The 22361-nt window shown below is 49.7% G+C and overlaps 1 protein-coding gene across 1 annotated transcript in view; it reads left to right on the plus strand.

The window, feature by feature from the left end:
- The first annotated feature begins 308 nt into the window (after window positions 1-308).
- Window positions 309-22361, plus strand: part of LOC111147836 (leucine rich repeat and fibronectin type III domain containing 2) — a 37487-nt gene continuing 15434 nt past the window's right edge. The window contains exon 1 of the mRNA XM_022504089.1: window positions 309-1803. Within this exon, the coding sequence (XP_022359797.1) occupies window positions 404-1803 (1400 nt within the window). The 5' untranslated portion in view covers window positions 309-403. The remainder of the gene's footprint in view (window positions 1804-22361) is intronic.

Here is a 22361-nt window from a genome sequence, read left to right on the forward strand (position 1 = left end):
ATGGAATCCATTCGTTCAACACATTTATGGAGCACCTACTGTGTTCTGGGCACCGTGCTAGATGTGTGGGATACAGCAATTAACAAAACAGACAAAAGAACCTTCCATTGTAGAGCTGACATTCCAGTGGGGGAGATAGGAAATATTCCATAAACATAGTTAGTAAGCAAATTACATAGTCTGTTAGAAGGTGATAAGAACTAAGGCAAAAAAAAAAAACTATATTAGCGGGATCGATTGGCAGAAGAGATTAGACCTCACAGGAGCACAGGCCCTTCTCTGCTGCTCTGAAAGGCAGGGGTTAGAGTGATAGGTGAAGCCCTGGTAGGGCATTAGGAAGTTGCCTCTTGACCCTGACCTTGTGTCCTTCCCTTCCAGGCACCGCAGCCTGAGTGACCAGACCATGGAGACCCTGCTTGGTGGCCTGCTGGCGTTTGGCATGGCGTTTGCCGTGGTCGACGCCTGCCCCAAGTACTGCGTCTGCCAGAACCTGTCTGAGTCACTGGGGACCCTCTGCCCTTCCAAGGGGCTGCTCTTCGTGCCTCCTGACATTGACCGGCGGACGGTGGAGCTGCGTCTGGGTGGCAACTTCATCATCCACATCGGCCGCCAGGACTTCGCCAACATGACGGGGCTGGTGGACCTGACCCTGTCAAGGAACACTATCAGCCACATCCAGCCCTTCTCCTTCCTGGACCTCGAGAGCCTCCGCTCCCTACACCTCGACAGCAACCGGCTGCCCAGCCTTGGGGAGGACACCCTGCGGGGCCTGGTCAACCTGCAGCACCTCATCGTGAACAACAACCAGCTGGGTGGCATTGCCGACGAGGCCTTCGAGGACTTCCTGCTCACACTGGAAGACCTGGACCTCTCCTACAACAACCTCCATGGCCTGCCCTGGGGCTCCGTGCGGCGCATGGTCAACCTCCACCAGCTGAGCCTGGACCACAACCTGCTGGACCACATCGCTGAGGGCACCTTTGCCGACCTGCAGAAGCTGGCTCGCCTCGACCTCACCTCCAACCGGCTGCAGAAGCTGCCCCCAGACCCCATCTTTGCCCGCTCCCAGGCCTCCACCTTGGCCGCCACACCCTTTGCTCCACCCTTGTCCTTCAGTTTTGGGGGAAACCCGCTGCACTGCAATTGCGAGCTGCTCTGGCTGAGGAGGCTGGAACGGGACGATGACCTGGAGACCTGCGGCTCCCCGGGGGGCCTCAAGGGCCGCTACTTCTGGCATGTGCGCGAGGAGGAGTTTGTGTGTGAGCCACCTCTCATCACCCAGCACACACACAAGCTGCTGGTTCTGGAGGGCCAAGCAGCCACGCTCAAGTGCAAGGCCATTGGGGACCCCAGCCCCCTCATCCACTGGGTTGCCCCCGATGACCGCCTGGTGGGGAACTCCTCAAGGACCGCCGTGTATGACAATGGCACCCTGGACATCTTTATCACCACGTCTCAGGACAGCGGCGCCTTCACCTGCATCGCAGCCAACGCTGCTGGGGAGGCCACAGCCATGGTAGAGGTCTCCATCGTCCAGCTGCCACACCTCAGCAACAGCACCAGCCGTACCGCTCCCCCCAAGTCCCGCCTCTCGGACATCACCGGCTCCAGCAAGACCAGCCGGGGAGGTGGAGGCAGTGGGGGTGGGGAGCCTCCCAAAAGCCCCCCGGAACGTGCTGTGCTTGTGTCCGATGTGACGACCACCTCGGCCCTGGTCAAGTGGTCAGTCAGCAAGTCAGCGCCCCGCGTGAAGATGTACCAGCTCCAGTACAATTGCTCCGACGATGAGGTACTGATCTACAGGTGAGCCGGGGTGGCAGCGGGGCAGGGAACTGTCTGGCTGGGGAAGGAGGAGGCGCTGGGGAGGGTTTTGAACTGTTCCCACCCATGCCCCTTATCTGAGAGGTGCCTTGGGGAGTCGTGGGGCGAGTTGTGCCCTCGGTGCAGGTAAGAGGACACAGAAAGCACACCGACTCAAGTGTAGGAAGAAAGGAACTCCGTGGGTAGCCCCAACAGATGTGTATATAGGAGGACCTGGCTCCCCAGGGCGTGGCTCTGGCAGGTGGGCATGTGACTATGAGCCTGCGAAGAGTGGATCTGGCCTTTACCCGGACATGCATGTAGCCATGCTTCAAGCACAAGGTCAGGAAGAGTAGAATTCGGATCACAGCCCCGCCACTTGATAGTCATTTAATTCTCCCGGCCTGCCTGTTTGTCCCCATCTGTAAAATGGGAACAATGTGTACCTTAATCTGGACACTTGATTGCAGGTAATGGAACCCAATCCAAACTGGCTGAAGAAAGAGAAAGGGAAAAGGGAGAGGTAGGGTGTTGACTCATGTAGTATTAAAGTCAGGAAGCTGCTCCAAGCTCAGCCAGATCAAAGGCCTTCCCACAGCATCCTGTGTTCTTAGACTTTCTTACCTTCCCTAAGCTCTACTTTCTTCTGGTTGGCCTCACTCCCCCACACAGTCTCTTCTGTCTGAGCAGCCCTCAAGGGAGGAGAGCGTCCTTTTGTCCCACTCACAGCTGGTCCCACAGGACACCCGGATGAGCTCTGATTGGCAAAAGCAGGTCACGGAAGCCTGGATATTACAGGTGGGGTCATCCTGTCCAACCCCCTGCAACCCCATGCTGGCATCTCTGGGCACCAGTCTGGCAACAGAGATAATGATGTTGACCTTGTAAATGTATGGTTTGGACCAAGGGGTCATTTCCTGGGCCTGGTAGAGAGGGAGGTTAAGACTAAAAACCTGCCCCAGAATCACCTCCATCGTTCGGAGGGAGGAGCTCACAGAGCGATAGCTCCAGGTCCCAGGGTCCCAGCTCCCACTGCGGATGAGTTCCCGTCTCAGCCAGCTTCAGTTTTCGGTAAACATGAAGCACATGGCCAAGAATCTCACTGCTCGAGAAACGCCTGGTTTCTTTGGAAATCCTCTGTTTTCTTTTATGCTTTTATTTTATTTATTTTATTTTATTTTATTTTTTCAGAGGGAGAGAGAGAGTACTGGAGAGTAAGTTGGGTCCAGAGAGAGGGAGAGAGAGAATCTTAGGCCAGCTCCAGGCGCTGTCTGATGCGGGGTTCGAGCTAATGATCCTGAGATCATGACCTGAGCTGAAATCCAGAGTCAGACGCTTAGTCGATTGAGCACCCAAGTACCCCTTTTTTATGCACTCAAAATGATTATTCTGAGAAGTGATCCCATAGGCTTCATAGACACACAAAGGGTCCCTGGTGCAGGAGCGGTCAAGAGCATTGAGAGTTCTTCTGGCTCTGATCTCAGCTGATGAGTCTCTGGGCGGAAATGTGTGAGGGAGAAGAACTCATAAGGAAGGCATTCATTCCACAAATGGAGTCCCTGAGACTGGGGTGCATCATGGAAACTGGTGGAAACCAGGGCAATTCCCTGGCCTGGCATACGCTTGGTTTGTCTGGAGAGCAGCTTCGCTTCTCCAGATGTACAGAAAGCAGCGTTAGAATCGAAAATAATGTTTGCACACACACACACACACACACATATAAAGAGATCTATAGATATATCATTAAGCCTAAATATACATGTATGTATTTTTCTAATTATAAAAGTAATAGTCACTGTAGAAAATTTGGAAAGTAAAGAAAATGACAAAGAGAGAGGCATCTAGGTGGCTCAGTTTGTTAAGTGTCCAGCTCTTGATATTGGCTCAGGTCATGATTTCAGGGTCATGAGATCGAGCCCTGTGTCCAGCTCTGTGCTCAGAGCGGAGTCTGCTTGGGATTCTCTCTCCTTCTCCCTCTGCCCTCGCCAACAAATAAATAAATCTTAAAAAAAAAAAAAAGAAAGAAAAGAAAATGACAAAGAGAGAAATAAGAATTATCTGTAACCCCACCAAAGTTAATTAGAGGCATTTTGCTTCTCAGTTTTATTTCAATTCAGAACAATATTTACGGTCAGTCTAGTTTGTATTTCTTAATTCTTTGCACGCCACATTATAGCTTGCTTAGTTCCCATGGTAGTAAAATGTTTTTCACTTCTTTGTACCACAATTTCTGTACCAATCTTCTACTGTTGAACATTTAGCTTCTCATTTTGAACATTGGAAGTAGCGCCTTGATCGATCATTGTACCTAAATATATCTGTGCAAGTTCAGTGATTTCCTTAGCTTATTTTTCTAAGGGTTGAATTACTGGTTTAATGAGTAAATTATAATCTTTATACATTGCATGTAAATATTTACTGACCCCCCACACCGGTGGAAGGTGACAGCGCCCATTTCGACCACACCTTCGCCAATGACTGAATATATAATCACGTTCATCTCTGCCAATTTTATAGGTGAGAAATGGAACTTGTTTTAATTTGCATTTCTCTGATAACTTGTGAGGTTGACCTTTGGGAAATAAGTATATTTCTTCACTTGTGAATTTATTATATGGTCTTGACTTTGATAAAAAGTGTAAAAGTGAAATGCTACCTGCTCTGAGGCTCACACAGGCAAAGGGCGGAGTGAAGACAGTGCAGTGGGTGATGGGGGAAGCAGGGCTGTTGGTGTTCAGACAGCAGCATGCCCAAATGATGCCCCTCCCTGGGGACCCCAGAAACCCAGCCTGGGGCATAGGAGGGGCTGGGGTTTGGCTCCTGATGTCTCTCAAGACAGAATTCGAGCGGCTTACATTCGGTGGCTCAGAACCTGGAGACACTAGGTTCATGAAAGTAAATGAAATGAGAACATCAGAAACCTTGGAATTAAAAATAATAATAATAATAATTTAAAAACAAAAACAAAAACAAACAAACCCTGCTGACTTCCTCTGAGGGCGGTCACAGGGACCGGAGGAGACAGAACTCAGAAGGCTCTCCAAATACTGTGAGTGCGCAGCTCGTGTTGGAGGTACATGCATCATTATCATTATTATTAGTAGAAGTAATAGTGATGGTGAGAGGAAGACCATTATCTTGCCTGCCGAGCTTGGGGGAGGAAACGGAAGAGGAGGGTTAAATACACAATTCAGTCTGAGTTCCAAAATCTTAGAGAAAACGTTCAGAGTGAGACTAGGCAGATGAGAGGAACGGCGATGGCGGGTCACCATCTTTGCCGGCTTACTGCTTCTGACCTATCGCTCAAGTGCAGAGTCTGAAGTAGAAATGGCCCAGAGAATCAGAAAGCTCTCCCCGGCTCCCGCGGCCAGAAAGAAGCAGGAGGGATTTGAACCCAGGCCTTCTGAAGTCCGCGCCTAGACTCGGCTCTGTAGCGGAGCCGCCCAGCGCCCCGACAGCGACTCTGGCCCTAGAGAAACAGGGCACCGAAATAGGCAACGGGACTTTTAGAAAATGAACTGGGGAGGCACTGTGGCTTCTGACATGCGCAGAGTTGAGCAGGAAAGTGTACACAAGAAGGGAAGAAAGGCCCAGAGCGGAAGAGGAGGAGGCGTGTGCGCTGTGCGGAGTGAGCCAAAGGCAGCCCAACGAGGCTTTTTAATCTGTGTTGGTAGCAAAAAGGAAAAATGACAACAGCCTGCTGGATGGGAAGGAGTTTGCAATGAGACTAGATGGGAGCCAACAGGCCAGCCTGGCCATTTCGGATGGGCCCCCGCCCTCGGGGCTAGGAGCGCCGGGACAGCAGGGAGGGCACGAATTTGCGATGAGAGCTTCCTCGAGCCGGGCACTATTATAGCAAGGGCTTTATGCGGACCAACTCATTTAGTGTTTACTATACCTGAGAGGGGAGAGCTATGATTATTCCACTTTGCATTTAAGAAACTTGTCCAGGGTGTGATACAGGGGCAAGGAGCAGAGACAGGATCCAAGCAATCCAGGAAGGGCAAGACCTATACTACTGAGAAGGAATAGAAGAATGTGGGTGGGTCCTGGTCCCCAGGCCCCCAGGGTCCAGTCCCAGAGTAAAGGAAGGGGTAGATGAGGTTCCCGAGCTGTGGGCGTGGTCCTGAGGCAGCACGGACAGAAAGAGAAGCGCCTCAGATGGGAAAAGGGCGGATATTCTGCTTTTCCAAGAATAGACTGAGTAAAGCATAGGATGCTAGGCTGGGCATGGAGTCCCTGCCAAATTCTAGAAAGGATTTCGCAACAGATGGCGGTAAGTCCTCAGAGAAGAATGCTGATTGCCAGGGCCCAGCATGGGTTCACAAGGAGAAAATCCTGCCCCCTTGCTGATCTGTCTTCAGGAGACACTGTGGACCCGCGGCTCGGACGGGCATGCCTCCCCATCATTAGCGAGGGCAGCACGTCTCTGTGGGCATCGTCCTCCTACAGCGATTCTCCACTGAATCCCAGTCCCATGCGTCCCCACGGGGAAGTGGATCCGAATCTCGGGGGATGCTAAGTACCCTTGGAAAATGTCCTAGGGGTTTCCACTGGCTGTGACTCACTACCATAAACAGAGCTTATTACAATTTTACAGGACATTTGACAAAATCTCACTTTGTGTTTGGGACAAAATGGAGAAATGCATGCTGGTGAAATGCACTTGAAATTGGTCATGTAACCAGACTGATACACTGATGTGAACGTGCAAGAAAGCCTCTGCCTTGTGCCTCCTCTGCTTCTGTCCCTGTTTCTGTTCTGCTTGATTCATTTTCCTATTGTCATGGATAATGACACAGAAAATGTGTATTCCCTTCCCTCTGGTTCAAGGACTCAACTGAACAAGCACAAGGTGGGGGAAATCTGGCTTGACTGGAGTTTTGTGTGGCCTAGGCTCTGAGTTTTCATTGATCTCAAGGCCATTACACCTACAAAGTGATGGAGATGCTGAGACTCCGATGGTTTTTGGTTGTGTTAACAGGAGGAAAATGCTCAGCTTGTGTGAGATTCTGATTCTAACCACTGAATCATTCAAGCCAGTTGGAGCGGAGCCGTGGACTGTTTGATACAGGACGGCATGGTCTTAAGAGTCATTTTACTAACTGCAGTGTGTCCAGAGATCAACTGATGAGAATGGGATTCTGGAAGCTCATAGGAGATGGAGGAAGGTTACCTTGGAGATGAGATGACTCAGAAAAGAAGACCTACCTCCCTTAACTTATTCAAAAAGCTTAGGAGCAGAAGAGCGGAAAACACATGAACACATGCACGCACATGCACATATGAAAGTGGGCATCAGCTCATTACAAGGGAAAAGTCCAATAGCAACAGCCTTACATACCTCTGTCATTACTCTCCATGTGGCCGTGAAATTTGGTTTTGTATCTTTCTTTCTCTCCAGCATGTGCTTTCCATGAGTACTCATCTTTGTACTCCCAGCTTCTAGTAAGTCCTGGCCCACAACAGCTACTGGGTCAATGCTCAATGTACTTAACAGAATGGAAATGAACATCAGGGCTTCCCAACAGCAGAATAAGTAGAGCTGCCACAAAGTAGTGAGTTGCCCATACCGGAAGGGTTCAAGCAGAACTTGGTTGACCAGGGACACTGAGGGGGCAGCCTGACTTTAGGCAGGTATGGAAACATTTGGCTTACATGATCCCAGACCTGATGGTCTCTTATTCTGTGCAAGACCTTTATAATCCCATGATTGAGGCAATACAGTTATTACTCTTGCTAAATCCACCTGCTTTTACCAGCTGGGTCTGATAATCTAACATCTTACCTCCCAGAGTTAGGGTGCCCTCTGTCATAGAGGTTTGAGCCCCAGGGCCCTAAGGTCACAGACAGGGACTTTGGAAGGGGCTCAGATTGTCTAACCAGAACAGGACATGAATCATCAAGAGGTCATCATTGATCCACATCTGGGGCCATGGGGAGCTGTGAGCAGTTTCTGAAAACATCAGGTTCTATTTCACATACCAGGAAGGGGGAAGCAGCCATAGGTAATCCCAAATCATGGATAACTCAGGATTTGAATTTGACTATGAAATAGGGTCTTGCTCTTTTATCAGATAATTAGCTCCTAATTATCTAATGGTTCTTGCTGACCTCCAAGGCATTTGTCCTCCCTGCGTACACATGGCTGAGTCCCGCAGTGGCCTGGCATGTTTCCCACGTGACCGGTGAGGGCCAACTCTCCCATCTCTCTGCCCCAGAGCCTGTCCTTTCAGGAAGTGGCCAGCATTAATGAGGACAGTGTCAGAGCAAGGAGGGGTCACAAGGGGAAGAGGGAGGGTGGCAGAAGAGGAGTCAGAAAAAGGGGGGCCTCCCTCCTGCCTGGAGAAGACAGCAACCCGTCCCGGCTCAGGCTCATCCCTGGTGTGACATGGAAAGTTAAGTGACCTGCATGTCATTATCAGCCCAAGTGACATTCACAAACACTTGTCTCCAAGAGTCATCAAGAACATCTGTCACCAGGCATGATGTTGGAACCGTCTCCAGGAGAGCTAGGGGAATAGCAAGCATGCCTCTAAAGCACAGTGTGGAATTAGCCAGGATGCAGTCTTGCCTTTCCCTTGCTTATTATGCTGTGGTCATCCATAAGTAGGGCAAGTGATGGATTATGAGGAGACACACTGAAGTTGGGGGATGATAGCAGCCATTCCATGTCCCACTCCCGCTCTGTCTGCAGGCCCCTCTTTCCATGTTGTCTTCTTCATGAATGTCAGACATCACAGCATCCCCCATCCTGGGGAGACTGGACGACCTCACTGAATTTTGCAGTGATGGGGAGGGGGCATCTTCTGCTGTTGCTCTGCCTTCCATCTAAGGAAAGGATAAGAGGGACAATTTGGTTAGGTCCCACCCCATCAGGATCTTATCAGTCAACACTTAAGTGGAGATCTATCTCTTGTCATGAAAAGACAGCCATCTCCACCATGGGATGGAGGGGAATTTACTAATGAACCTGAGACTTCATGGATATGGAGAGAAATTGGTAGGGACAATTGTTTCCTAGAGGGAGGGGGAGCCCACATACAGGACCCACTGTCCTGGGGACGCTTCCCCAGACACTCCGGCTTCTACTGAAAGTGTTGATTGAGCTCCCACAGGTAAAGGAAGAAAAAGATGTGAAGGAGGAAACTGGGGTGGATGGGTCAAGGGAAGCTTCCCCAGCAGCTTGCTGGTTAGAGCCAAAATCAAAATCAGCCTGCCTTGGATTTTATACGTTTCTAAATTTCTTTCACACTATTAAATTACTGAAACCTGACATCCACAAGGGAGGGATGGACAGGACAAATATAAGGCTCCTTTTATAGATGATGAAACTAATTATCCCACGAATTGAGTAGATTTCCCAGGATTCCCAAAAATACAGAGGTCTCCTATGTTCAGTACCAGGTACCATGCTGTGGCGCACATCTCACTAACGGCACATGGTTTTTTGGCTAAGGCTATAGACTTGGGCCAAGGAGCACCAACTGTAACTTCTCCTTCTGAGAAGGGTGGGATAAATCACTGGGAGTCTGCTGGATTGTTTCTCACAGCTTTAGTTGTTTCCTGCATTTCTAGGGCCTAGCAGTGTTGAGGGAGTGTGGAACAGGAAGGCCAGTGAGAACCTTGGATCCCACTCAGAAATAGCCTCCTGGGACCAGCTAGCCAAAAATCAAGGCAAGATGAGGATTTCTGTGTGGTACCAGGTAAGCCATTGTGAAATAACTTAGTTGTTAGAGGCATCCCAGAGGAAAACAAGTCTGGAGTAAGAAGTCCAGAGTGGCAATTAGGATGAACAGAAAACTCAGCGACTTAATCTCATTAGTGTTTATACATCTCTCATGTAAAAGAAGTACAGTGGAAGAGAGATTAGGTCTGGTTTTCTGGACAGCGTGGCCACCAGGGGCCTAGCTTCTTCTAGCTTGCTGCCCTGCCGTCCTCAACACAGTTTCTGTCCTTAAGGTCACCTCATGGTGCAAAATGGCTGCTGAAGCTCTAGCTATCACATCTCCCTTCTATACACAACAGGAAAAATGAAAAGTAGAGACCAAGAAGGCAAAAGGAAGTTCCCAGAAGCCCCGGCCAATAATATCTGCGCACATCTCACTGACCATACCTTTCTCTAAGGGAGGCTGGGAAATGTTTATTTGTTTGTTTTTTAAAGCTAGGCACAATGTACACCCATTAATATAGAAAAGATAGGGAAGAAGCTAGCACTTCCAGAACCTCAGTTTACACTCCACCTCTACCATGTGCTAGTCCTGGGACCATGAGCAAATCATTTCATTGCTCTTGGTCTCCATGCTCTCCTCTGTAAATGGGAGCAGAGATTTCTCTCTGCCTATTTCCTGGGATCGTGGTGCAGACTAAATGAGGTCATGTATTTGAAAACACGTCTTTCATAGTCAAGTGTGCAATGCTGAACACATATAAGTACTTACTGTTATTAGGAGCCTGCCTGCTTTCCCGTCTTGCCCCTCTTCTTGGCCCTCTTCTTGCCCCTCTTCTTGGCCCTCTTCTTGGCCCTCTTCTTCAAACTGCCTCTTATGGCTCCAGTCTTCAAAGCCATATTCCAAGAGAGCTATAAACTTGGAAAATGATCTAATAGGGTTTTAAGAGATCAAGGCACAAGATGCAAACCCTTTCAGAAATTTTTACAGTTCAATTGGGAAGACCCAAAAGAATGAATCTCTAATGGTGGAATTTCAAATCCCCCAACACACTTCTGCATAGGGAAGACATTTTTCAGGGGTGCCTTCCAAGAGCATTTCAAATCATATCACTACCTTTCTCATCCTTCCTTTCCTGCTCTGCACAAGAAGATGACACTGCTCAAATTCAAAAACTTCCAGGGCATCTGCTCAGAGGTGACTAATTTCTCTACTTGTCATTCCCTCTTCATTTTCAGAAAGCTCTGGCTGGAGACATCTCCAAAGATAGAAATAATTAGCAGGAGTAAAGGGATTATAGTGTATATCTGGTCTGCCTTGCTTCTGAAATGTGACTTTTCCCCCCGTTGGTAAGGAAGAACTGAGAACCAGCCCCTTGTTAATTTTATTATACCTTTGGTTAGTCCATGGGTGGAAGTGGGGATATCATTTATTTCACACCAGGAAAACACCAAAGAAGGCTCCCAGAGGGAGGGCCTCAGCTGGGAGGAATGTGTGGTGCTGGGGTCAGTGCAGGTGGGGACGGTCATCATAATGCCATCAAATCCTTATCTGACAACTTGCCCAGGTCGGTTCACAGCAGCCACCTCCTTTCAAGAAACACCAGGGGTGCAGAAGGTGTGACACCCAGGCACCCTGACCCCAAGCCCCAGGTTTCCACCTCCTCAGTGTTCCCCGATCCTGGCTGCACACTGGAATCTTTTGGGGAGTTGTATCTTCCCTCCGAGGGATTCTGAGTCAGCTTGGGGTGGAGCCCAAGCATCATTGCTTTTAAAGCTCCCCCAGCGACTCTGACGTGCATTCAGCATCATGCCACATGCCAGTGAAATCAGATGTGTGGGCGGCCCTAGTGGGCCGAGCCGCTGTGCATCCCACGGCGCGGGAGGAGCTCGGGCTGGTCTCTGAACTTCCGGTACGGTGAGAAGCCAGACCTGCTCATCTCACCTCGTGGAGACTTTGCTTCCACCTTAACATTGAAATAAAAATCCCTTAGAATGGGGTTATCTCCCAAAAGATAAAGTACGCTCAGGCAAGAAAAGCACCTTGCACACTGCAGTTGCTGGAGTCATTTGTTCTTGCCCCTTGTTTGAGTCTGAGTGATGAATAGAAGGACGGACTCAGGGACCCCAGACATGGGCTCTTGTCTTTCCTGCTCTGAGCCTCGGGCTTCCTCTCTGCAGAATGGGGATAGTAAGGGTCCTACCTACCTTACTAGGTGGCAGCGAAATGGAAGGAGATATCAGATGTGACGAAGAGCATCTTCATAGAACGCCAAGTGCTTCTAGTGGCAGAGATCGGACTATAGTGAATTCATCAAATTTAGAGGGTTGTTTTTTGTTTTGTTTTTCTGTCATGTAGCAGAATCCCAGCTGGAGGTAGTTCAAGGCTGGTATGGGAGTTCCATGGCCTTCAAGGACTGAGGCTCCTTCTGAAGGTCAATGGCAAAATCCTTACCACATGGCTCATGTCTTCTATTCTCACTGATGCTTCTGCCTGGGGACTCTCCAGCAGCACAGGTGGACGTGCAGGGGACCTACCATCCCCAGGAGCCTCACCAAGCCTCCAAAACTGGGAGTTGGAGGATTCATACCCCAGTTTCCTCTTCCTTAGATCATGGGGGAGGAGGATAACTGAGGCTTGTTCTGTGCTGCCTCCAAGAGGGTCCAAGTGGGATTGAGCCCCTATTGCCCACAGTGGAACCCTACTTAGTGGGCGCCCTGTAAGGACTTCCTTCCCCATCTCCTGACCGGACAGTCCTGGGCCCACCTCCCAGATAAACTACTGGTATTAGAATCCTTGTCTCTCGGTCTGCTTCTGGGGAAATGGAACGTCATTAGGCACCACCTCCTGGATGAGTTAGCCCCCAGAAGTCCCACCCCATGACTCTGCCAGAGGCTAACAAAGGTAGTCGTCTGTTAGGCATATCACTGCCCCAAATAAAACCAGGGCTCTGCGGGGAAGCTGGGAGGGGGCGAGGAAGACAGGGAGGCACACAGCTATTGCAGTTGTATGGGGGAAAGCTTTGGTGTCATTAACTCTTCTTGGCACCTGCCTACACAATCCCAGAAACCAGTAGCCAACATGGAGCTGAGGCCAGCCTGGGAAAGATGATCCAGGCTGTTTTTCTGTCTCTCTCTGAGTGCTCTTTTCTCATCTTTGGAGACAGGGAGACAGAGAAAAGCAAAGAGGGATGTCTTAGTTTTTCCCAATTAGGGCTATGGTCTGCCATGTGCATGTGTGATGGAAGTGGGCACCCTGTGGGGGACAGAAGGGTTCAGGACATGAAGTCAAATTAATGCCCATCATCTTCTAAGTCGCTGAGGTGGTGGGGGCAGAGAGGGAGCGGGCAGAATCACGCAAACCACAAACTGCAGTGTGCCAGCCCAGGGTGAAGGCAGGGCCACGGAGACGTGCAGTATGGATGAACAGCTCATTAACTATTTACAAAGGGGAGCTATTTCTAGCTGGGGTGGGCTCCAAAGATGGGCTCCGACTCGTTCTGTGGCTGTGGGGCTGAGGCTATGGGTGGAAGTCCTGATCCAGATGTGGGAACTGACTTGCATTGCGTTGTAAAAGAGATAAGTGTTTGGAAATTAAACGTCATGGGGAGCTATGAAACACTTAACCTTGTAACATGGTAATTAGTTAGTGATGGTACTAAGTTTAGGGGCCTTTCAGTGTGGTAATTAGCCACCTAAAAGGTCAAATTCTAAATGAATTGCTTGGTGAGCTTTATCCACTTGAGCTTTTTCCTGAGCTAACTGAAGTGAATTCACACGCCTGGGTATGGGGGGGGGCGTGTTCTAGGAGGTGGGGCTTCTGGAAATGGGTGGAGTGGAGTGTAAGGCATGTCCTGGGGAATAGGTAGGATTTGGAGGGAAGAGGGGAAGGTGTAGCTGCTTTAGGTGGAACCGGTAAAGACAGAGGCAGAGGCAAGAATGCTCAGCCCTGGTCAAGGACTAGTAAGGGCTGCTGGTGTATTAATCAGCTGCTGCCACAGTAACGCCACGTGACAAGCAACCTCAGAATCTAGGCAGCTTACGACCACTAACATTCTATTTTCTTATTTGTGGGTCTGCAGGTTTGCTGGAATTCAACTGGTCTTGGGTAGCCTGGGCTGGGCTGGACTGGGCAGGGCTGGGCAGGACAGAGCGGGCTGGGCTATGGCTTAGGTCCTCCCTACATATCTCATTCTGGAGCCCAGCTAGGGGTGATGGCTATTCAGAGTATGTTCTTCTTACAGTGAGAGCAGAAATGTGGGAGAGCAAGCCCAACAGAAGAACCAAGTGCCAAGCTTGTGGTGGCATCACATGTACTTAAATCCCATTGGCCAAAGCACGTTAGATGGCCAAGCCCAAAGTCAGAGGGCAAGGCATGCACTTCACCCACCATCAGGCCATGGCAAGCCTGTGGAGGTGTTTTCTTTTGGGAAAGTGAAGAAACAGGACCAACAACTCAATCTGGCACACAGAGCCTACCTAACAGAGGAACTGTCTTTAGGGCAGGTTCTCAAACTTAAGCATGAATCCAAGTCATCTGGCATACTTGTTAGCACATGGATGCAGGACCCTACTGAGTTTCTGACTCAGTTGGTCTGGAGCAGAGTCTGACAATCCGCTGTTCTAATACATTCTCCCAGGGATGCTGATACTATCACTTTGTGGACAACATTTCAAGACGCTCTAGTCTAGGAAAATAATAGGTTTGTTTAAAGAGGATGGGAGGGGTCAGCCTGTTGGTGTCCTTGAACGTCACATAAAAGAGCTGTATTTACTGAATCCTTACTACCTTCAGTTACCTCCAGTTAACTGTTAGAAAAGCATTCTGTGTGTTTTTTTTATTGGTATATGAACCCTGGAGGTATGACCTTGCCATTTGACAGACAAGGACTATAGAGCCATAGCAGGTGATGTGACTTATGAGGCCCCCCAGCTTGGAGGGGGTGGAGCTGGAGCTTGTAGCCAGTGCTCTGTCCTGTCCTGAAAGTCAGGCTTCCTCCTTTTGACAGTGGGGAGCCAGGTCAAGTTCTCTGGGAAGGAATGACCTGTGGTAGAGAAAGCTCTGGATTTGGAACTGGATGGTCTAGGCACAAACCATGCTTTGACTTGCAGTAACTAGATTTTGGGGTAGCTAGATCTGTTCTGGAGTAAACTGTCAAGAACCTAGGGTTAGAACAAGGTAGGCAAATTCCTTACATTCTTATGAAAGAGATGGAGAAAAAAAATTAACGTGCATTTGGAAGAAAAATAATTAGTATAAGGGGACACAGAATGAGGCATTACTGCTTTAAATGGGTAGTCAGGGATGGTCCCATTAAGGAGTGACATTGGAAGAGAAACCTGAATGGAATGAGAAAAAGAGCTCAGCCAGGGGAAATAGCATGTGCAAAGGCCCTGGGATAGGAACAAATTTGTCTTGTTGGAGAAGCAGAAAGGACTCCAGTGTATCTGGAGGAAGAGTGACAGTAAATGAGATTACAAGACTGGACAGGGCTGGATCATGTAGGGCCCCCTAGGCCATGGTAAGGCTTTGGATTTTATGTTGAAAGAGATGGGAGCCACTGGTGGGGAGGTCGGGGGGGGGGTGAATACAGAAGAGTGGCATCATGTGATTAAGAAAGAAGATTCTGGCTGCTAGGTGAAGAATAGACCTCAAGGGGGCAGGGAGGAATCAGGGAGATCAGTTACAAGATGGTCTCAGGGGTCTTAGCTATGTCTTAAGACTCCCCCTGCTCCTTAAGGTTCACATCCATAAAATGGGTGTCCTCAGTGTCCTTCGATGGGGGAAGGAGATCAGGGTGTGGGCAAGTGAGTGAGTAGAAATACTCCGGTAGGGAACAAAGCAGCCCTCTGTCATGGTTCTTCTGGCGGAATTCATGGGCTTGCCTCTGCTGGGCTGGGGAGGCTCTCGGAGGCCCAACAGCAGCCTGGAGAGGAGAGGAGTCCCCATTTGCCCCCCCGCAGAGCAGACCTCTCCAGCATCACTGTCCCAGCTCCGCAGTCAGCGTCCCCCACCCTCTCCGCCCCCAGCCCTCTCACTCTGATAGGGAGTAATTATTTATGTTCTTGTTTAATTAGCTCATTAGGCATGTGCTGCAGTATTTCTGATAATAAATCTCCTCCTCTAGTGGCTCTTCAGCACGTTTTTGCTGGAGCCAGGCCGCAGTGACGGAGGCTGCTGTTGCAGATGTGAGGCTAGCTGGTGGTTGGAGCTTGGTGACCTGGGTTCTGTCCCCTGCGGGGCATGTGGCCAGTTGGGGAGGCTGCGGAGGCCTTGGGCAAGGATACAGGATCTTGGAAGCTGAGGCGGTGGCTGCAGCCGGCACCGAATGCCAGAGAGATATTTTTACCACCCGTCAAAATGCCACCGTGTGTGAGCCGGTGCCAAGGGCTGCTTCCCAAGGCTGCTTTGCGCTCCTCCCCCAGCCTTTGATTGTCGCTCAAAAGAAGGTCTGAGTGAAACAGCGAGACTTTGAAAATTCCTGGGTCTGCTAGGCTTGTGCCCAGCAGTCCTTTCCCTCTGGCAGGGGCTGGAAGAAAGCTGCTCTACTCTAACAAAAGTGAGTGGGTGGGAGCTGCCAAGAAAGCACAGGTGCCAAGATTTAGACCCAAACCACCCTCCTGCCCCACACACATTCTTTCTAAGACGGGCCTATGAGTAGGACCCCACCCAAAAATATTTCCTTCATAGAAGATCAAAGGGCCTGAAATTCCACCATTAGAAATGCACTTCTTTGCACTTATCATAGGCAAAACCTAGGTGATGCTGCAGTGGTTTCCTCCAGGACTGGTCAACAGAGGATATGGACCAGAGGCGGGGGCACAGTGGAGGTCCCAGCGCAGGAGGTGGGAGGGGGTCAGGGAGAGGTCACAAGGTGACCTCAAAGTCCAGTTTCCCTGCATGGACATATTGCCAAGGACTTGCGAGAGCTCAGGGAGAAGGAGGGAAAGCCAAGGTCTTGGGACTCGTCCAGCTATTTATTTGGCACAACTCTCTTGGATTCTGTTCTTCTGTCTTTAAATGGGCCTAGTTCTTGTTACTTGCACAGACTGAAGAAGGTCGAGTTAGAAAGGGACAGTTTAAGGTCATCCAGGCCAGCTTTCTTTGTGAATCCTTATGATGCCAACCACTTCTCCCATCTATCATCCCACCTCACCTCCCCTCTACACCCTTAGGATGTTAACTGGCCCCATGTGGGAATAGCTTGCTTATACAAGAAACTACCCTCTCCTTTTTTTCCCCCCAAGAGCCCCAACTACAGTTGGATACTCTAGCTGAGAAGATTTTTCTTATTACAAGCCCCCAACTTCATCTGCCTCTACTTCCTGCCCTTCCATTCTGCCTTCATCCTCATCAGAAGTAAAATGTATTCTGGTTTCAAAATAGGTCCATTTAATGTTTGCAGATAATTCTCATGGCTTGCCAAATGCTAATTTTTTTTTCAGCTTCAATATCCTCCTTCCCTGCCTTCTTCCATTCTTGCCTCTCACCTTTAGTCATTAAAGCAGTCTTTATTTTATGCAGCTAATGTCAAGTCTGGGCCACTCACAGAGGAAATGGCCACTCACCAGGACACACCTGCCCTTCTGCAGCTCTCATTTCCCAGGGAGGCGGACCTAAAGGACTCGGTACTTAAGGAATACCTGACTCAGTTACTATGGCTAGAATAAGTGCCGTGCAAGCAACAGGCAGGTCCTGGAAAGATCAGAGAGGTCTTTCTGGAGGAGGTGACCCAGAAGGTCAAATAAGAGCTCGGTCAGTGAAGAGACAAAGGAGGCATTTCAGGTACAGGGTGGTGGTCTGGTTGTCTCTGGAGCAGGAAGGGAACAGCGGGTACATTCTCTGGTAGTGCCTCCGGCTGTGCCCTCCCTCTGCATGGGTGGGGTCCAGTGGGCAGTATGCTGGATGTCGTCTGGCCATCCCCAAGTGGACTGCAGCACCCCTCCTGGGCTGGGGGTACCCCTCATCTGGAGTACGATCAGCCCTTTCTGCTCCTGTGGTCCCAGCCCCACCCAGACTGGATGCCCCCAAGAAAGCTGTTCCTCTCACTTTGTTCTGAGGCCATCACATACCCCTCATGCTCTTCCCAGGATAGAATGACACAGGGCTGCCCAGCGGCTCTGTAGGCATGCCTTACTTACCTGGCACAACTAACCATCCTGGGGTCCAGGGCCTCTAGCTCAAACCTCCTTGCTGATCTCTAATCTGCCATAAAATAGTTTTTTTTTTTTTTTTAATGTACTTGTCTCCTATGTTTTCATGTGGCAAGTCATCTTATGTCTTTGGTTAGAAGTAAGTGGATTATAAATCATAAAACCAACTGATGGAAATTAGGTCAAAAGTACCAAGTAAATGCAGATTTTTTTTTCTCCAGTAATGATGATGATAATAAGAACCAACCTTTTGGAGAAATTATTAAGGGCCAGATACTATTCTAGTGGTTTCCATTTATTAGCTTATTCAGTTCTTCCAACAACTCAATGACAAAGGTCCTGTTATTATCTTGCTTTTACGAATGAGAAAACTGAGGCTCAAAGAAGTTAAGTAGCTTCTCTGGGGTGTTCTGCCAGGGCTTTGAACCCAGGCAGGTGGGCTCCAAGGTCTAGGCCTCGCTACCTTAATAATATGCAGCTAGCATCTGAAAGCATGCTCTGTGCGCCCCTATTGCACTGGGCATTCGCACAATGACCTGAGAGGTGGCTGTTACTATTAAGCCCATTTTATAGGGTAGGAATCTCCAGGATCAGAGAGGGTAGGTAAGTTGCACCAGGTCTCTCAGCTTCAATGTAGCAGAGACAGCATTTAAATTCAGGTCTGCCATGCTCCAGATAGCTCCTGAGCACTCTTTTTCCTCCCAGGCTGTGAGTTATGGTAGAGAGGAGTGAGAGGGATGTCTTGGGGTCACTGGCAGTATATTCAATCTGTGGCTGGTACAGTGAGTGGAGCATGTGATTCTTGATCTCAGTGTCGTGAGTTCAAGCCCGAGGTTGGGTGTAGAGCTTAGAGAAAGGAAAGGAAAGGAAAGGAAAGGAAAGGAAAGAAGAGAAAAAAGGAAAGGAAAGAAAAGAAGAGAAAAAAGAAAAGAAAAGAAAATAGAGACAAATGACCCCATTTCCCTTCTAGATCATCCCCTACCCAGCCACCTAATCTTTTCACAAACCCAGAACCGTCAGCCTGCTGTCACTCAGAACCACCATGAGGAGAAAGAGGAAATGTGAACACATCCCTCCCACCCCCACGAAAGGAAGGAAACAAGGGGAAACAGGTGGGTGTTATAGGGAGGGATCTCAGCCAGAGTAGAAGAACATCTGGGCAGTGCTGCTGATGTCTAACAAAAAAAACCTTTGCTTCTTTGAAAGCAGAAGGAGGACCTGGCTGCATAAAGGGCCTGGAAGGTTCCATGAGAGGCCAGCAAGCTGATGCATGCCTTTTGCCCCTTCTACACACTGAGAAAAGTGATGGCCGGGCCCTGGGGCATTCTCATTTATAACTTGCCATTTGAACCATGGCTGTTTGGCCTCCCCATCGCTGCCTCCTCCCAGGACCAAAATGAAACACGGGTCATGGGTTCAACCCTAGTGATGGGGTGTACTCGAGAGAGAGAGAAGATTTATGGCTTGGTCTCTGCCCTTAATGAGTCATCATCCCCCAGAGCCACTGTGGCCACTGCCTTGCTGGCCGGGTGAAGCCCAGAACCAGTGCTGAGGGGCAGGAGGTTGTGCAGGGCTGGAGGATGGTGCCATGAATCTCTGACAGCCACGGGGCTCCCTGGCTCGTGGACGTCCGGCACAGGGAGCCGCCGATGGATCACAGCTGGGATGTTGACCTTGAGTCTTAAGCAAAGTGAGGAAAAAAGGTCATATTTATTCCATCAGAGCCACAGGAGCTATAAAATATTGGAGTGTGGATAAAGAAAGTGGTGAATCACTCATCACTCTTGGGAACCTGGCTGATCTGTCTTCCGGCCGCATCACCCACTGGGCAAGCTGAGGATCAGTGTGCTCAGAGATGGGGGACTCCAGAGGACCCCAAACAGTGCTCTCCCTGGAACACAGAAATGCCAAGAATCGCTGAGATTCATAGGTTCCTGGAACATAAGACGTCCCTCATTGCAAATGTGACCTTCTCAAGGAAGTTTCCCTGGCCCCTCCCACTTATTGCTGAGCCTGCCTTCCCTCTACCAACACTCTTACCTCCTTTTAACCTGCTACACTTTTCCTTTTTTTCCCACAGCATGTTCCATTTTATGACATATTCACTCATTTACCAATTATGTTTATTCTTTACTTTCTGCCTGACCCCTGCCCCCAATGCTGAGAATGTCAACTCCATAAGGCAGGGGCTTGTGTCTAGTGCTCACTATCATATCCCCAGTGCCTGGGGATATGCACGGGCCTATAACAGGTGCTCTGGGAACATTTCTCAGATGAATGGACCAGCCTGGAAAGACCTCAGAAATGATCTAATCCCAACCCTTCCCTGTGCCCAAGAAGAGCAGAGATCCAGACAGGAGGCACGGGACTTGTCCGGGGTCCTAAAGCCTCATTAAGGAGTCTCCGGGCTGGGAGACGAACCCAGGCATCCAACTCTTGGGCCAGAGCTGGGGTCCTAGTGGTGTGACCGGCAACCACAGCCATCGAGGATGTGCGGATGTGCTTGGTGGTCACATTCTGCTAACCACCTATAGGATCTGGAGCTGGCAGCCCGTGGTAGGCAGGCTGGGGCTTCCTGGCTTCCTGTCTTGATTAAAAAAAACAAAAAACAAAAAACAAAAAAAGTAACGAACAGACTGATAACTAACTCCCTAAGTCAAAGGGGGTAAAATAATATGGGTTCCGGAACTGTGGGAGGTCAGGGAATTTTTACAAGGTGGGTGGGAGGGCGGTGAGCCCCTCCCCCTCTGCCGGGCCCTTCACAGGGATCACTCACCTCCTTCTGACTCCCGGCTGTGATGGAGCATAATAATAATAGCCAACATTTATTGAACTGTGTGCCAAGCCCTGTTCTCAGTGCTTTTAGGTATTCATTCATTTAATCTGCCCGACAACTCTATGAAGTGGAGAGCTTCTATTATCGTCCCATGTTACAAATGAGAAACCGGAGACAAATATGCCAGCATATAAATGCTTCCATTCTGGGTGCTTGGGATGCATCGGTGAATAAAACAACGAAGGATCCTCATCCTCATGGGGGAAGCAGGCAACAAGCACAATAAATGGGTAAATTATCTGAGTGTGGGGAGGCAGTGAGTGCAATGCAAGGGAGAGCGGAGCAGGGTAAGGGGTTCGGGGCGGTGGCGAGGTGCAGGCTTACACAGGGCGGCCGGCGTGGGCCTCCCAGAGAAGGTGAGGCCTGGTACAGTCTTGAAGGAGGCGAGCCAAGTTGAGGTCTGCAGGAAGGATATTCCTGGCAGAGGGAACAGCCAGGGCCAGGCCCTAGGACCTGAGCAGGTCTGAGGAGCAGTGAGGGGCCTGGATGACTATAGTGGAAGAGTGAGAGGCACAGTCTAGGAGATGGGGCAGGGAGGGAGAGGGGCCAGATCCTGGGAACCTTGCAGCACCCCCTCAAGGACATCTTCTTAAATGCTCTGACTCATTCAAATGCTCACATGAGCTCACAGCCTCAAACCAACAACCTCCTCTCTGCTCACACCCCTAGGATGCTTCTCTACCACCCAATAGACCCACTCGCATGCACACACTGGCCTGGGACACACACACACACCAGCCAGTGGACACACACTCAACATGCTCACACTGGCCAATGAACGTACACACTGTGGAGGAAAGCAAGCCAATTCCAGGGGCTTCAGACCCATATACCCCAATAACAGTGCTGGAGAGACGCTCAGAAAATTATAGACCCAAGTCTGTGATGTACTCACACAGAATCTACTCACATGATTACTCCCATGTAAGAAAATCACGGACCCACATGGCCATCCTCCAGGGACACCAAAGTGCATTTAGTGGCTCTCTTCGGTGCTCATTGTCCCCACAGGCTCTGCTGCCCAGGCCTGGGGAGGGCTCGGGAGGGAGAGGATGGTAATCCTGCTGCTTTAAGCTATTCTCAAGTAGAACCAGGATGGGGCACCTCCAGGCCAGGATGGCCTCACCTGAGAGCTCCCAGATAATGAATAAGTCCCATAGGAAGGTTCATCTTCTCAGCACTGAGTCCCTGACCCCCAGATGACCTAACAGTGCCCCCAGACAGCTTACCTTCTGCTCTGCAAGACATCCTCCTGGGGGATGGACGGGTGGGATGGTGTTAGTGTTCTCTCTGAAAAAGAGAATAGTGCTGATGAAGATCAGTAGCCAGACAGACACACAGAGATAGATGGAGAGATAGAGAGACAATAGACGTTATAAAGCAGGTAAGCGTTCAGCATATTCGTACATGACCTATTGAGTATATACTGTATGCCAGTATTTTTGCATATATTATTTCTAATCATCCTATGACCTTGCAATTTAGATTTTCAAACAGCTTTTACAAACAAGAAGAATGAAGTTGTGGGAAGTTAAACAAAGGGGTAAAGATGAGGCAGCCAGTAAGTTGTGAGTCAAGATTTGAACTCACAGCCCGGGTCACTTGGGTGCCAGATCCTATCCATTGTCAGGGTTGGGAATCTGGCCCTTTGCTGGCTGTTCCTACCTGCCCTCCTTCTGCCTCCCCCGGTTCCTGTCAGCCCTCTTCTGGTGATGTTCTTATAGAATTCTAGAACGTCAGAATTGGATGTTGAAGCACATAGAAGAGAAGTAACCTGCCCAAGACCACTCAGCCAGTCTCTGACAAAGCCAGAGTTAGACCCTTGTCCATCCAGCCTGAACCTGAGGGTAATTGATGGGTGGGGACAGCTCTGTTCCTCCATCCACCCTCCCACTTGGCTGA

This window comes from Enhydra lutris, unplaced genomic scaffold (assembly GCF_002288905.1).
Source record: "Enhydra lutris kenyoni isolate GAN:26980312 unplaced genomic scaffold, ASM228890v2 scaffoldscaffold17, whole genome shotgun sequence".
In the NCBI taxonomy this organism is placed as follows: domain Eukaryota; kingdom Metazoa; phylum Chordata; class Mammalia; order Carnivora; family Mustelidae; genus Enhydra; species Enhydra lutris.